The 16,398-nt window shown below is 42.1% G+C and overlaps 1 protein-coding gene across 1 annotated transcript in view; it reads left to right on the top strand.

Moving 5' to 3' along the window:
* Positions 1-16,398, top strand: part of pigl (phosphatidylinositol glycan anchor biosynthesis, class L) — a 90,432-nt gene that overhangs the window by 27,262 nt on the left and 46,772 nt on the right. Inside the window, exon 2 of the mRNA XM_060848116.1 lies at positions 5,271-5,370. Coding sequence (XP_060704099.1) covers positions 5,271-5,370 — 100 coding nt within the window. The remainder of the gene's footprint in view (positions 1-5,270; positions 5,371-16,398) is intronic.

The raw sequence follows: 16,398 nt of genomic DNA, 5'->3' as shown, positions 1-16,398 counted from the left end.
CCTTTCTTGAACAATGGGACCACATTCGCTATCCTCCAGTCCTCTGGTACTATTCCCGTTGACAATGACGACATAAAAATCCAGGCCAATGGCTCTGCTATCTCCTCCCTAGCTTCCCATAGGATCCTGGGGTAAATGCCATCAGGCCCAGGAGACTTATCTATATTCATCCTTTCCAATATTCCCAAAACCTCTTCCCTGCATATTTCCAGGGCATCCATTCTAATTATTTGTGATTCCATATTCACATCAGCAACAGTGTCCTGTTCCTGAGTGAATACTGATGAAAAGTACTGATTTAATGTCTCTCCAATCTCCTCCGCCTCCACACACAACTTCCCACTACTATCCTTGACTGGACCGATACCTACCCTAGTCATCCTTTTATTCTTGACATACCTATAGAAAGCCTTTGGGTTTTCCCTAATCCTACCAGCTAAAGACTTTTCATGTCCCCTTCTCGCTTCTCTTAGCTCCCTCTTTAGCTCCTTCCTGGCTACCTTATAACTCTCAATCGCCCCTACTGAACCTTCACGCCTCATCTTTACATATGCCGCCTTCTTCCCTTTCACAAGGGACTCCAATTCCTTACTAAACCACGGCTGCCTCACAAGGCCCTTTACACCATGCCTGACTGGTACATACCTATCAAGGACACGCAGTAGCTGCTCCTTGAACAATCCCCACATCTCATTAGTGTTCTTCTCTTGAAGCCTGTTTTTCCAATCCACACATCCTAAGTCATGCCTCACTGCATCATAATTTCCCTGCCCCCAGCTATAGCTCTTGCCCTGCAGCGCACGATTATCCCTCTCCATCACTAAAGTAAAAGTCACCGAGTTGTGGTCACTGTCCCCGAAGTGCTCACCTACCTCCAAGTCTAACACCTGGCCTGGTTCATTACCTAGAACCAAATCCAATATAGCCTCCCCTCTTGTTGGCCTGTCTACATATTGTGTCAGGAAACCCTCCTGCACACATTGTACAAACACCGACCCATCTAATGAACTCGAGCTATAGCTCTCCCAGTCAATATCTGGGAAGTTAAAGTCCCCCATAACAACCACCCTGCTACCTTCACTCTTTTCCTGAATCATCCTCGCAATATTATCCTCTACTTCTCTAGGACTATTAGGAGGCCTGTAGAAAACACCTAACAGGGTGACCTCACCTTTCCTATTTCTAACCTCAGCCCAAACTACCTCAGATGGCAAGTCCTCTTCCATCGTCCATTCCACTGCTGTGATACTATCTTTGACAAGTAATGCCACGCCTCCCCCTTTTTTACCCCCATGTCTGATCCTACTAAAACATTTGAACCCTGGAACGTGCAACAGCCATTCTTGTCCCTGTTCTACCCACGTCTCTGTAATGGCCACAACATCGAAGTCCCAGGTACCAACCCACGCTGCAAGTTCACCTACCTTATTCCTTATACTTCTGGCATTGAAGTATACACACTTCAATCCACCCTTCTGGTTACAGACACCCTCCTTAGAGATCGCTGCATTATTCCTAACCTCCCTACACTCAAGGTCCTGTACCCTAAAGCTACAGTCCTGGTTCCCATGCCCCCGCGGAGTTAGTTTAAACCCTCCCAAAGAGCACTAGCAAACCTCCCCCCAAGGATACTGGTGCCCCTCAGGTTCAGGTGTAGCCCATCCTTTTTATAGAGGTCCCACCTTCCCCAGAAAGGACCCCAGTTGTCCAGAAACCGGAATCCCTCCCTCCTGCACCATCCCTGTAGCCACGCATTTAACTGCTCTCTCTCCCTATTCCTCGACTCTCTTCACGTGGCACGGGTAACAAACCAGAGACTACAACTCTGTTTGTTCTAGCTCTGAGCTTCCAACCTAGCTCCCTGAAAGCCTGTCTGACATCCTCACCCTTCTTCCTACCTATATCGTTGGTGCCAACGTGGACCACGATCTGGGGCTGCTCCCCCTCCCCCTTAAGGACCCGGAAAACACGATCAGCGACATCACGTACCCTTGCACCTGGGAGGCAACATACCAAACGTGAGTCCCTGTCACCCCCACAAAACCGTCTGTCTGTACCCCTCACTATCGAGTCCCCAAGAACTATTGCTCTACCTTTCTCCACCCTACCCTTCTGAGCAACGGGGCCAGGCTCCGTGCCAGAGGCCTGAACCTCGTTGCTTGCCCCTGGTAAGTCATCCCCCCCACAAGTATCCAAAACGGTATACTTGTTCTTGAGGGGAATGACCGCAGGGGGTCCCTGCACTGGCTGCTTCCTCCCACTCCCCCTCACTGTCACCCATCTATCTTGAACTTTCGGAGTAACTACTTGCCTAAAGCTCCGATCTATGACCTCCTCTGCCTCCCGAATGATCCGCAGTTCATCCAACTCCAGCTCCAGTTCCCTAACACGGGTTTGGAGGAGCTGGAGATGGGTGCACTTCTTGCAAGTGTACTCAGCAGGGACGCTAATGGCTTCCCTCACCTCATACATGTTGCAAGAGGAACATTGCCCTCTCTGCACTGCCATCCCTCTAAAAGTAAGCTTTCCTTAAAAAAAAACAACAACAAAACCAACTAAATCTAAAGAAACAAACAAGGAAAATGCAGCACTTACCCGCTAGTCACAATTGGTCTTATTATTATGTTAGAGGAGGTGGAAGGGTGGGAGGCACTACTCGTGTAGTGCCTCGGGTGACTCGCCTACGCGTTTAAATAAGGGGAGAAAAAAAAACCTTACCCAAGTAACCTAGCGCGCCTTCCGGGTCTGCTACCGCTTTTTTTGAAAGAAAACTTTAAATTTTTAACTATTAAATAAACGACCAAACTTACCCACCAGCCGTCGCGAAGTCTTCCGAGAGACTCAGTAGATTCGGAGGATCTCTTCCTAGTGGCAGACAAGTTGTAAGAACAAAGAGCATAACTTTAAAGGTGAGCAACAAGTGGTTTGGAGGAGATCAGAATTAAAAAAAATCAACCAAAAGCTGGTAGATATATGGAACATGCTGCCTGAGAGGCTGGTGGAAACAGGTACTCAACATTTAAGCAGCATCTAGATGATTATTTAAAACGCCAAGGCATAGTAGGCTATGGATCAAGTGCAGTAAGTGGGATTAGTGTAGTTTGATGTTTGTTGGTCAGCATGGATATGGTGGACTGAAGAATTTCTATGCTGTAGCACTCTAAAATTTACTCCTGTACCCTGCAAGATCTTGAATACAGGGCTGTAATAGAGATGTACAGCACAGAAATAGACCCCTCGGTCCAACTTGTCCCTGCCAACCAGATATCCCAACCTAATCTAGTCCCACTTGAGAAAGTCTATAGCCTTAAAACTTGTCTTTAAACATTTAGACTAAAATGTAGTGAATTATGGAACACATTTACTGCACTAGAAAATAGCTAGGCAGGAAGGCTCAGAAAAAAGGGGAACTCAAGGATTGCAGAAGACAGGCATATCTGGGCTCACCAAGTGATAACAGGATGCTGTAAGGCAATGAAGAACATTTGCCTTAGCATTGATGAATCTGTGTAACAGGACATCAAGTGGTAACATTCACAGCCGTTCCATTGTGAAATTAATAAGTGTTTGAATCTGACCCTGAAACGAAATTCGGTACTATTAAAAGCTTTGTAATTAACGGTCAGATGCTGCCAATTATAATGGATTCTTATTTCCCCTTGCAAGCGGGGCAGACAAAAAAAATCTTTGCTGACTTGAGTCCAAAAGGACACTAGAGAGAGACCATTTTAGTCCTGAGGCTGTTGGAACCAATAGATAATTAACTCTTAGTGCTTATCTGCTATGGATTGAATTTAATCGTATTTTGGGACTTTATGATGATACTGAGTAGCCATTAAATACAAATTCTGTAAAAGGTAATATTGATGAAGCCTTAACTTACTTGCTGTTCTTGCAGACCACTGTACAGACTGCCCCATAGCCAATTCTAACTAATCAGATCTCATGTCTTATTTGATTTTGAATCCAATCCTGAAAAGAAAGAATGTCAATTCAAAGACTAATGAGTCAGTTTAAATGCAACCTTATGGTAACATCTCAGCCTCAGGTACAGAATTATTCAGTGCTTAAAAAGCAGGAGTCTGCTCCAAACTTAGAAATTATTCTAAGCCTAACATTGAAGAGATTTTAGCACAATGTGTCAGGAAGCCATTTTATGGTCAAAAGTTTGCTCTCCTGCTAAGAAGCCATTTTGTAAAATAACTGAATCAGACATGTGATCTGTGCAAGGTTATCTGATGAACTTTCTAATTAGCTCGGACTGGTACCTCTTTATGATAGAAGTTTATCTTGTGAGCAGGCGCCTAACTTGGCTGGGTATGTTTTTCTGACCTGATGAATGGCTTAGGGCCTGTAGGAGTGATTAGTCAATTAGGTTTTCTTCCTTACAAATTATTGTCTTTAATTGTTATCTGTCTAATTAAGAACATGCAATTTTTAAAAAAAAACTTTTGTATAAAGGAAGCCACTATCAGTTCATGAGAGTAGCCTGCTGAGGCACTTAAAAAGCTGGTACCCTACTCTAAGTTATTAGAACCTTGTTTAGCTTATAGGTATGGTGTTATGTTATACGCAATTAGTGAATAAAGGGAATGGCTAAAATTTAACTAAACTGTCTGTAAGGGGTTTTTATTCGAGACTCCCAAAGAGTACGATCTCTGGGACGAACAAGAGAGAGGCTTACAAGCCTGAGTTCGCAAGGGATTCTCTGGACTGTCTCAAATCTCCACTTTAATGCACTTGCCAGCACCTGGCCAATATCTTAAACCCTTCCTTTTCATATACCCATCAGATGCCTTTTAAATGCTGTAATTGTACTACCCTCCACCACTTCCTTTGATAGCTCATTACATATATGTACCACATCTGCATAAAAAAATTACCTCTTAGGTCTCTTTGATATCTTACCCCTCTCACCCTAAACCTATGCCCTGTAGTTCTGGACTCTTCCCACCCAAGAGAAAATATCTTACCTATTTACCCTGTCCACACCCTTCATGATTTTATAAACCTCTATAAGATCACCCCTCAGCTTTCAACGCTCTAGGAAAACACCTAGCCTATTCAGCTTCTCCCTGTAGCTCAAATCCTCCAGCCCAGGCAACATCCTTGTAAATCTTTCCTGAACCCTTTCAAGTTTCACAACATCCTTCCGATAGGAAGGGGACCAGAACTGCACGCAATAATCCAACAGTGGCCTAGCCAACACTGTCATTTTACATCAAAAAAATGCAGTAGCTGTTTACAAGTTGCTAATATTTCATTTTCAGGCAACTTCTACATGCAAGGGGAGATTCGGAAGAGGGAACTTCTGCAGAGCTGTGCTCTTCTGGGGATCCCTTCATCGTGTGTAACCATTCTGGACCACAGGTACATACCAATTATAATAATTCAGAGTATAATTTCCAAGCTGTTCTAATGTTTGTAGAAGTAATGGCCTACCAAATACGAGATGCTTAGTGTCCCTTCAATTAAGGTACAGTATTTGTGTTCTGAAGCTGGTTTCAAAATTAGACTTTTAATATTTTTCTCTATATAAATTGGCAGTTTTACAACCTCTGCTCTTTTGTGGATGTTGCTTTTTACTGAAGTTACAGCAGGAACTACTTTTTTCCTTCCACTTGGGGAATATGTACGTCACTGATGATTGTATTATTGCCCATCCTCATTTCTACTTGAGAATGTAGTGATAAGCTTATTTTGAATCACTGCTGTCTATGTGTTGTTAACGTTTTGGACCTCCCCCAGATGGTCTAATTTGTACAAATGCTTATGTTGAGTGGTGGAAGACCACACACCTTTGGAGGGCATCTTTTGCTTGCTTGATATGAAATGAGCATGAGCGCAACGCACAGTGCATAAATGCACAACGAGCATGACTCCCACGTCTTGATCAGGAGTAAAACCAAGGCTGTTTTTCCCCTTCTTCCTTGACATTAGGGTGATTGTGTTCAATGTCTCAACTGAGATTAATTTGCAGTTTAACAGATTAAGGGTTTTGACCTTTCAGGTTTGTATGACTCAGTTGCATAATGTCTTAATGAGCTGGTCCTACTCAGGACTTCAGCTCTAACATTAGACTTATTGTCTAACACTCCCTCAAGTTCAGGGTTGTTCTTATTTTACACTAGGAAAATTGGAATTCTCTCCTCAGGAGGGTTATTCCTAAAATTCACCACCCACTGAATGTGTTACTTCACTCCAACTCCATCTTAAATGTTGTACCCTTTATCCAGAGTCTGTCACCCAGTTCAAACTCAGGAAAACATCCACCCTGCCAGCTCCAAGAATTTTGTAATTTTCTTGGATATCACTTCTCATTCTTCATGAGAATGCAGTCCCCATCTGCTCAAAACAGTCCCACCGATTAAGGGTGATAAACCTCCATTGCACTCCTTGGCAAATATTCCCAAACAGATAAATAGACCAAACGTGTACATGTTACTCCAGGCTGCAGTTTTGGTGAGATTGCATAATTGCAGCAAGATGTCTGACTGTATTCAAATTCCCTTGCAATGAAAACAAATGCACTAAAATTTCTTGCTACACCTGCATACAAGCTATTAGTTCACTCATGAATAAAGGCACACAGGTCCCTTTGGAAGTCCAAACTGTTCAATCTCACTATTTAACAAACATTTTCAGTTTTTTCTACCAATGTGAATAAATAGAACTTATTCACATTATAATGCAGTTGCCATGTTCTAGCCCATTCATTTAGCCTATTCCGAAATGCCTTATTATATCCTCAACATATATTCCCAACTAGATTTGTCATCAGTTGAATTTGGAAATACATTTGATCCCTACATCCAATCTTGTAGACAGCTGTGGACCTTGCGTGGATCCTTGCAGCACCCCAATAGTAACAGCTTGTCATCCTGAGAATGATCTGATTTGTTCATATTCTCTACTAGGTCAGTTCTTAATCCATGCTTGTATTTTACCACCAACCCAATGTGCTCGAATGTTATTTTTTAACCTGTCAAAAGCCTTCTGAAAATCCAAATACTCCACATCTACTGTTTCTTCCTTTATCAATACTTGAAGTAACATCCCCCTTTCAAAATCCACATTGATTGTGCCTAATTTTACTGGTTTTTTTTCTAAATGTCCAGAAATCACATTTTTAAAGTATTAAATGTACTACCCTTTATCCAGAGAAAGTGTTTCTAGACTGATTAGATTACCTAGAGCAAGGAAACAGGCCATTTGGCCCAACAAGTCCACACCAACCCACCAAAGAGAAACCCACACAGCCCCATTCCCCTACCCTATATTTACCCCTGACTCATGCACCTAACTCTATGGGCAATTTAGCATGGCCAGTTCACCTGATCTGCACATCTTTGGATTGTGGGAGGAAACCAAACCACCTAGATGAAACCCACACAGACACAGAATGTGGAAACTCCACATACTTTATAATAGTATAATGGACCAGGCCAGACCCTAAACATTTCTAGAAGATAGCGCAGACCTTAACTTTTCTAAGTGTTTTAAGCAGGATATTCCAGGAGTGGTGCAGCTAGCCCAACCCCAGTTAGACTGGCAAGGGCATCTACTTCCATCAGATACACACTGTCCCTCTAAAACACATCCCACCAAGACCCACTCCCCTACCCTATTCCTGTAACCCTGCATTTCCCATGATTAATCCACCTAGCCTGCACATCTTTGGACTGTGGGAGGAAACCCACACAGACACAGGAAGAATGTGCAAACTTTACAGAATCGAACCCGATCCCTAGCACGATGGAAACAGCCACTGAGACACCAAGAGTGTGAGCAATTGCTTTAGTTAAAGTTAGGTGATACAAATTCATTCCCTATTTCTTATGTAACAGATGAGGACTGAACAACAGATTGACCAACAAAAGTGAATGGCTGAAGACAGGCAAGAAAGTTAAGTTCAAGGGTGATGTCCTGTGTATAAAGGTCTTCAGTATACAAAAGTCCAGTTTGACTAGAATCAGACAGTACAGAAGAAACCCTTTTACCCATCGAATATGTACTGCCAAAAACAGAGTAGTATGTACACTAGTCCCACTTTCCCATGATAGGCACATTGCCTTGAATGTTATGACATTCCAAGTATTCATCCAGATACATTTTTATAAAGGTTGTGAGATTTTCTGCTCCAAATACGCTCTCAAGCAGTGTAGTCCAGATCCCCTATATTCTCTGGATGAAAAAGATTTTCCTCAAATCCACTCTAAACCTTCTGACTTTCATTTTAAAATTATGCCCCCTTGTTATTGAGCATTTAACAAATGCTTTCTATCCATTCTATTCATGTCCCTCATAATCCATGCACCTCTGTCAGCACCACCTCAACTATCTCTTCTCCAAAGCAAACAATGTGAACTTATCCAGCTCTCTTCATTGCTGAAATGCTCCACTCCAGGCAACATCCTGATGAATCGCCTTTGCACCCCCTCAAGTGCAACCACATCTTTCCTATACTGCGGTGACCAGAACTGCACACAGTACTCCAGCTGTGGCCTGACCAAAATTCTGTACAGCTCCAATATAACTTCCCTTCCCTTATCATCCATGTCACAACTGATAAAAGCAAGCGTCCTGTGTGCCTTCTTAACTATCTGCAAACTTGTCATGCCACCTGCAAGGATCTATGATCAAGCATCCCGATATCCCTATGTTATTCTGAACTTCCTAGTGTCCTAGGTAAAAACAATGACTGCAGATGCTAGAAACCAGATTCTGGAGTCTTGCCATTCATTGAGTACTCCCTTGTTTTGTTCCTCCTTCCAAAGTTCATCACCTCACATTTATCAAGGTTAAATTCCACATGCCGTTCATCCGCCCAACTGACCAACACATTCCACCTCACTTAAAACCACCCAGCCAATCTTTGTGTCACCTGCGATCTTACTTGTCATGCCCCCATATTCTCATCTATATAATTTATGAATATCACAAACAGTAAGGGACTCGGTACTGATCTCAATGATGTGCCACCGCACACCTGGTTCCAGTCACACAGCTAGCCTTCTACCACCACCTTCTGTCTCTAATCATTAAACCAATTTTGAATTCAACTAGCAGGTTACCCTGAATCCCATGAGCTTTTACTTTTTCCGTTTTCCCATGTGGAACCTTGTCAAAGGCCTTGCTGAAGTGTGACTTTGGCTACAGAAGCTTCACTAAACTTCACCAATGAGATAATATAGCATAGATTTGACTTGCTCCATGCTTACAAAGAGTTTGCACATTTTGAGGGGGTTCGACAGCACGTTTGCAAAATAGGACATGAGACCAGTAATTCTCTGTTTGTTATATCAGGCGTGACAGTTGATTGCTGAGTATCATTGCTTCACGAACACCACTGATTGACCCTGCACATTTTACATTTCAGATGCATTAGGCTTGTAATAAGCAAGTAGTGTACATAAATTAACCGTCTCCACCCACCCTCAGTTACACACGTCAGCTGTATACTTTGGAATATAAAATGTTCAGAGAGTATGTTCATCAGTTTCTCGAGCAATCCACCCAAATTCATTGATGAAGGATGTATTCAAATTATCAAGGCTTGGTATTACCTGTGATTAACATGGGAACTATGAATTAGACATGTTTACTCTGCCAATGGGTGTAGATTTGAACAGCTGTGACAAGAGTTTTTGTCTGCAACCATGCCAGGAGCTGCTTGTTTATAAACATTCAATATATGTGCATCAAACAAAAATCATGGTAATTGTGCTTAGTAATAACTACTGACGACATTTTGAGGATCCACCCAGTTACCATCTGAACATGGACCCACACCATGAAGTAGCTGAAAATGTGTTGCTGGAAAAGCGCAGCAGGTCAGGCAGCATCCAAGGAGCAGGAGAATCGACATTTCGGGCATGAGTCCTTCTTCAGGAAAGTACCTAAAAGTACTTCTTCAGGAAAATACACCATGAAGTACACTGGACTCTGGCACCACTGACAACTTCAAAGTATCCACACTGTTGTGCATACTAACATTTCCATCCAATTATTTTTCTCAACTCATTAACCTTTCACACTACATGATAATATGCTGGAATTACCATGAATAACTCTGCTGATAATCATAGAAAACACAAGGCAGGAGTTTGGGAAATAGACAAAAACTGCTGGAAATCCTCAGTAGCTCAGACAGTAAAGGGAAAGAGCAAACGTTTAAAGTCTTAATTTATCATCATCTGTTCAACCTAACAAGGGAGTTAAACTGACCTTAATTTTTGCCAAATGCTTTGTGACAACTAGTTGTACCTCTTGAAAATATCATATCCTCTTCCTGGGAATATGAGGCTCTCTTTACTTTGCATTATGGCCTAAGTGTGTTATTAATGTGAAGTTTGAGGATAATGGACATGTCTAATGAAGGACAATTGGAGTTGTGGCGTATGAAATCCAATTTGTGATGTTGGAAAATTGTTAAAAACAAGGTTTTGGAAGTGCTGAAAACAACTTGAAGGAGAAGAGATTGATTCTAGTTTGCACTCAGTGGCTTTGTCAGGCCTCATCAGCAGTCATAAACTTGGAATGATGTTCTGCAGGATGGCATTGCTTTGCAAATAGAACTGTTGCAATGGTGTGAAATTGGTGGTCTGAAGTATGTCTGCCTTTTTTTCCATCACTTGCTATTTGCCTAAAATGTGTTTCTTCCATGTTATAACCTGTTTGGATTCTAATATCATCTTGTTCTATTGAAGGAGTTAATTTACAAACTCTCGTAAATAAACGTTGTAACTTTTCTTGCCATTGCCTCATCCTCAGACATACTTTTATTATCTCCATCGTAGAGTACTCCAATGGTTTTCTAAATATCTGGCCCATGTTACATAGTCTCATCTAAGCCTTTACTTCCTCTATTAATTCTCAATAAATTCCATTCACCTATCACTCTTCAGCTCACTAATTCCCAGATTAGCAATATGTTCATGTTTGCAAATGACACAGGACTAATAATTTGGAGCCCAAGATAGAGCTCTGGGGAAATGAATAAAAATTTCAACACAACTGGGAGAATTCAAATCCTATGATTAAATCTCAGTTAAATTGAATTGAACTGAATTGAATTGAATTTATTGTTACGTGTACCGAGGCACAGTGAAAAGCTTTGTCTTGCGAGCAATACAGGCAGATCACGTAGTTAAATAGCATAGATAAGTAAATAATAGGTAAACAGCGGCAAAAACAAAAACACAAGTACAGGCGAATGCTAAGGGTTTGTGACTCCATTCAGTATTCTAACAACAATAGGGTAGAAACTGTTTCGAAAGCGGCTGGTGCGTGTGTTCAGCCTTCTGTAGCTTCTAATATCAATAACTGTAACCATGACATCTATCATCGACTTGTTGTAAAAACATATCACTGTTTTAGGGAAAGGAATCTGCCATCCTTAACTGGTCTGGCCAACATGTAATTACAGATTAACAGCAATGTGATTAACTCTAAACTGCCTTCTGAAATGGCCTCGAACAAATCACTCGGTTCAATGGCGATGAATGTTGACCTTGGCACTGATGCCCATATACCATGAAAGAATATACCATGGGTGGCACAGTGGTTAGCACTGCTGCCTCACAGCACCAGGGACCTGGGTTCAATTCCCACCTTGGGCAACTGTCTGTGTGGATTTTGCACATTCCCCCCGTGTATGCGTGGGTTTCCTCCGGGTGCACTGGTTTCCTCCCACAGTCCAAAAATGTTCAGATTAGGTGAATTGGCCATGCTAAATTGCCTATAGTGTTAGGTGAAGGGGTAAATGTAGGGGAATGGGTCTGGGTGGATTGCTCTTCAGAGGGTCTGTGTAGACTTATTGGGCTAAAGGGCCTGTTTCCACACTAAGTATTCTAATCTTCTAATAAAGAAAAGAATTCTCATTCTTGTGTTCAGATCTTTCCATGGTCTCACCCACTTTCTATTTCTGCAGTCCAGAAACCTCTGTGATCTTGATGTTGCACAAATTCTGGCATCTTGTGTATCACCCTATGAATTACATGCCAGTCAGTCTCACATTGGTGGTGGGCAAATTATTGGAGAGGATTTTGAGAGACAGGATTTATGATTATTTGGAAAAGCATAGTTTGGTTAAGGATAGTCAGCATGGCTTTGTGAGGAGCAGGTCATGCCTCACAAGTCTTACTGAATTCTTTGAGGATGTGACAAAACATTTTGAAGGTAGAGCACTGGATGTGGTGTATATGGATTTTGATAAGGTTGAAAATGTATTGCTGGAAAAGCGCAGCAGGTCAGGCAGCATCCAGGGAGCAGGAGAATCGATGTTTCGGGCATGAGCCCTTCTTCAGGAATCCCCTTTGATCAGGTTCCCCATGGTAGGTTCATTCAGAACATAAAGAGGCATGGGATAAAGGAAAGTTTGGCTGTCTGGATACAGAATTGGCTGGACCATAGATTCAGAGGGTGGTAATAGTTGGAAAGTATTCAGCCTGAAGTTCGGTGACCAGTAGTGTTCCACAGGGATCTGTTCTGGGACCTCTGCTGTTTATGATTTTTGTAAGTGACTTGGATGAAGAAGTGGAAGGATTGATTAATATAAGTATGCCGACGACACGAAGGATGATGGAGGACTTTTGTAAGTTACAGTGGGACATTTTTAGGATGCAGAACTGGGCTGAGAAGTGGCAGATGGCGTTCAACCTTAAAGTGTGAAGTGATTCATTTTGGAAGGTCAAATTTGAATGCAGATTACGGGGCTAATGGCAGGATTTTTGGCAGTGTGGAGGAACAGAGGGATTAGATTAGATTACTTACAGTGTGGAAACAGGCCCTTCGGCCCAACAAGTCCACACCGACCCACCGAAGCGCAACCCACCCATACCCCTACCCCTTTACCTAACACTACGGGCAATTTAGCATGGCAAATTCACCTGGCCCGCACGTCTTTGGTCTGTGGGAGGAAACCGAAGCACCCGGAGGAAACCCACGCAGACACGGGGAGAACGTGCAAACTCCACACAGTCAGTCGCCTGAGTCGGGAATTGAACCCGGGTCTCAGGCGCTGTGAGGCAGTAGTGCTAACCACTGTGCCACCATGCCACCCACATCCATAGATCCCTCAAAGTTGCCACCCAAGTTGATAGGATTGTTAAGAAGGCATATGGTGTGTTCACTTTTCTTAGCAGGGGCACTGAATTTAAGAGTTGCGAGGTGATGCTGCTATTCTACGAAGCCCTGTTAGACTGCATTTGGAATATTGTGTTCAGTTCCAGTCGCCTCATTATAGGAAGGATGTGGAAGCTTTGGGGAGGATGCAGAGGAGATTCATCAGGATGCTGCCTAGACTGGAGGGCAAGTCTCATAAAGGTTGAAAGAACTAGTGGTTTTCTCATTGGAGCAAAGAAGAATGAGAGGTAACTTGCTAGAGATGTACAAGATGATGAGAGGCAGAGATAGACTAGACAGCTTTTTCTCCAGGTCAGAAATGGCTATCAAGAGGGAGCATAATTTTAAGGGTTAGGGAAGATGTCAGAGTTAGGTTCTTTGCACAGAGAATGGTGGGTGTGTGGAAAGTACTGCCAGCAGTGATAGTACATTAGGGACATTTAAACAATTCTTGGATAGGCACATGATTGATAGTAAAATGAAGGATATGTAAATTAGTTTGATCTTCGAGTAGGATAAAATGTGGGTACAACATTGAGGGCCGAAAGGCCTATGCTGTGCTGCACTGTTCTATTTTCATTGCCTTGTCAAATTATTGGGATCTGCGCCCTCAGTTTATGAGGCCCTAAAATCTGGAATTCTCTCACTTTCTGTCTCTCTCTCTCTCTCTCTCTCTCACTCACACACATACACACACAAACACAAACACACACAAACACACACAAACACACACCCCTTTTTCAACACAAGGCAAGGCTCTGACCTGTGTTAATTTTTTGTCTGAGTGTAACAGTTTGGATTTTTTTTTGCATTAAAGATGTTGTATAAAAGGCAAGTTACTGGTGAGAAAATGTTGTGTTTGGACATCTTCATAAGATCCAAAATTGCTTATGAGAATGGTCAATCTGCATTCCCTCTTTTTAATGGTGCTGTTTATTAGGACTGCAGCAATAACTGTTTTTATTTGACTGAGTTCAACCTCCTATATAAGATGAGAAAAATACCTTCACCAAAATGACAAATGATCAGTTGTACTGACTGGTCAGCTTTGGCTCAGTCAAGCTCAAATTTAACCTAACTTGAGAGCTACGTGTGCTTCCAACAAGGTCAGTGTTGGAAGCAAGAACAAGATCAGGATAAAATTAAAGTCTGACATTTTGTCTGATAAAGTTCACCCATTGTTCCTACTAGAAAGTGCAGGTATGACAATGCCATTAGGCTACTTTAGGTGGAGCACCATATTGAAATAATCCGACATTCACATTCCAAAATTTTGGATGCAAGTTTAATTCCTTTTAAGATCTTATAGCAACGGGTGCTGTCTAAAGTTTTATGTTTGTTAGACGAGACAATAATTGCCTCCTTGCATAATGAAATCCTCAGCTACATTGAGTTTCCCTGTTAAATTTCAGAACTCACCATGCTCTGAATCTACCTACCTTGGTGTAGCTTGGTTGTTGGCTTGAAATGCAGCTCTGTGCTGGATTGCCTGTCTGCAGAGTAGTGTTCAGAAGCACACTCAGCAATGCAATCAACTCCTCCCAATGTGACCCTTTCTCTTCAGGAGGTTTAGAGAGATTGCTAACCAACATCCTCACCCTGACATTTCATGTCAACTCTCCATTTTCTGATGTGAGTTTTGGTTTGTAACCGTAATAAATTTCTCAGTCAAAATTATCCTCCCCCATGTGTAGGTTAGAGTTCAGCAGCTACAGGTTATTAAAATTAGCATAAGAAGACAGCCTGTTCTGGGGTTGATCCAGGTCACTGGTGCCGTTGCTATGGTGCAGCAGTTGCTAAAGATTCCAGTTTTCTGAACAGTTTCTTTTGCTGGCATTGTTTCAACACTGCAGCTTGGAATACTTAACCCTTTGTGGGCTGAAGATTTTTTAAACTGTGGGCTCAGTTATTTATGGACCCTGTCTTTCTCCATATCTGTTTCCGATGGTTAGTTTACACAGCTTGAATACAGTAGGAATTACATGTGAGATTAGCATACGAACATGTTGGCAGTGGTATTGGGATGTGGTTCTTGACACAGGATGAAAGAAGGGCTGGTTGAGCTGAATTATCTGTTTCTGTAACTGTTTCTTGGTTTAAGGTTTAATCAAAACATTAGCACCTTCAACATTGCAGTGCTTCCCTCAGCACTGCATTGGAATACAAGTGTCAGTTGGAAAACATTTAGGGGATGATGATCATTGTTCTTAAGTTCCAGGCTGTCCATAGAAAGAGTAAGAATAATTAACAGGAAAGTCACCTTCAATGGTATAGGAATGGATCTCGGCCAAATCAATTAAAATCAAGCGGTAACAGAAAAAATGGTAGCTAAACAATGGGCTACCTTCAAAGAGAGAGTTTATAGTTAGAATGTATTTCTTTAACAGGGAAAGATAATGCAAGCTGATCTAGAACTCCCTGGTTGACCAAAGAGATAAGAATTTAGGTAAAGTAGAAAAAGTGAGCTTGACAGATTGCAGGTGGAAAATAATTTCAAGCAGAATATAGAAAGTTCAGAGAGAGAAAAAGCAAATAAACAAAGAGGAAGCATGAAGCGCTTAACAGCTCATGTAAAAGGTAATTCCAGAGTCTTGTATTGACATATACTTGCAGAAGGATTGAGAACAAGAGCTACAATGGTTAGCACTGCTGCCTCACAGCACCAGGGACCCAGGATCGACTCCAGCCTTGGGTGACTGTCTGTGTGGAGTTTGCACATTCTCCCCGTGTCTGCATAGGTTTCCTTTGGGTGCTCCAGTTTCCTCCCAAAATCCAAAGATGTGCAGGTTAGGTGAATTGGCCATGCTAAATTGCCCATAGTATTTGATGCATTCGTCAGACGGAAATGGGTCTGGCTAGGTTACTCTTCCAAGGTCAGTGTGGACTTGTTGGGCTGACGGGCCTGTTTCCACACTGAAGGAAATCTAATTTAATCTTAAAAAAAACAAAAATCACAGAAGAAAAACTTCTTCACTCAACGAGTATGTTACTAAGTTTGCAGATGACATCAAATAGGTGGTGTAGTGGACAGTGAATAAAGTTATCTCAGAATACAATTTGATCATATGGCTAACAGGCTGAGGAGTGGTAGATGCATTTTAATTTAGATAAATGTAAGATGTTGCATTTTGGTAAGACAAACCAGGATAGAACTTATACACTTAATGGTCGTGCCCTGGGGAGTGCTGCCAGACAAAGAGAGACAGAGGAGTGCAGGTGCATAGGTCCTTCAGAGTGGAGTTGCAGGTAGACAGGATGGTAGAGAAGACATTT

The sequence above is a fragment of the Hemiscyllium ocellatum genome, chromosome 31 (genome assembly GCF_020745735.1).
Source record: "Hemiscyllium ocellatum isolate sHemOce1 chromosome 31, sHemOce1.pat.X.cur, whole genome shotgun sequence".
Taxonomy (NCBI): Eukaryota; Metazoa; Chordata; class Chondrichthyes; order Orectolobiformes; family Hemiscylliidae; genus Hemiscyllium; species Hemiscyllium ocellatum.
The sequence above is the reverse complement of the archived record's forward strand: the minus strand, read 5'-3'. Positions and strand labels throughout refer to the sequence as shown.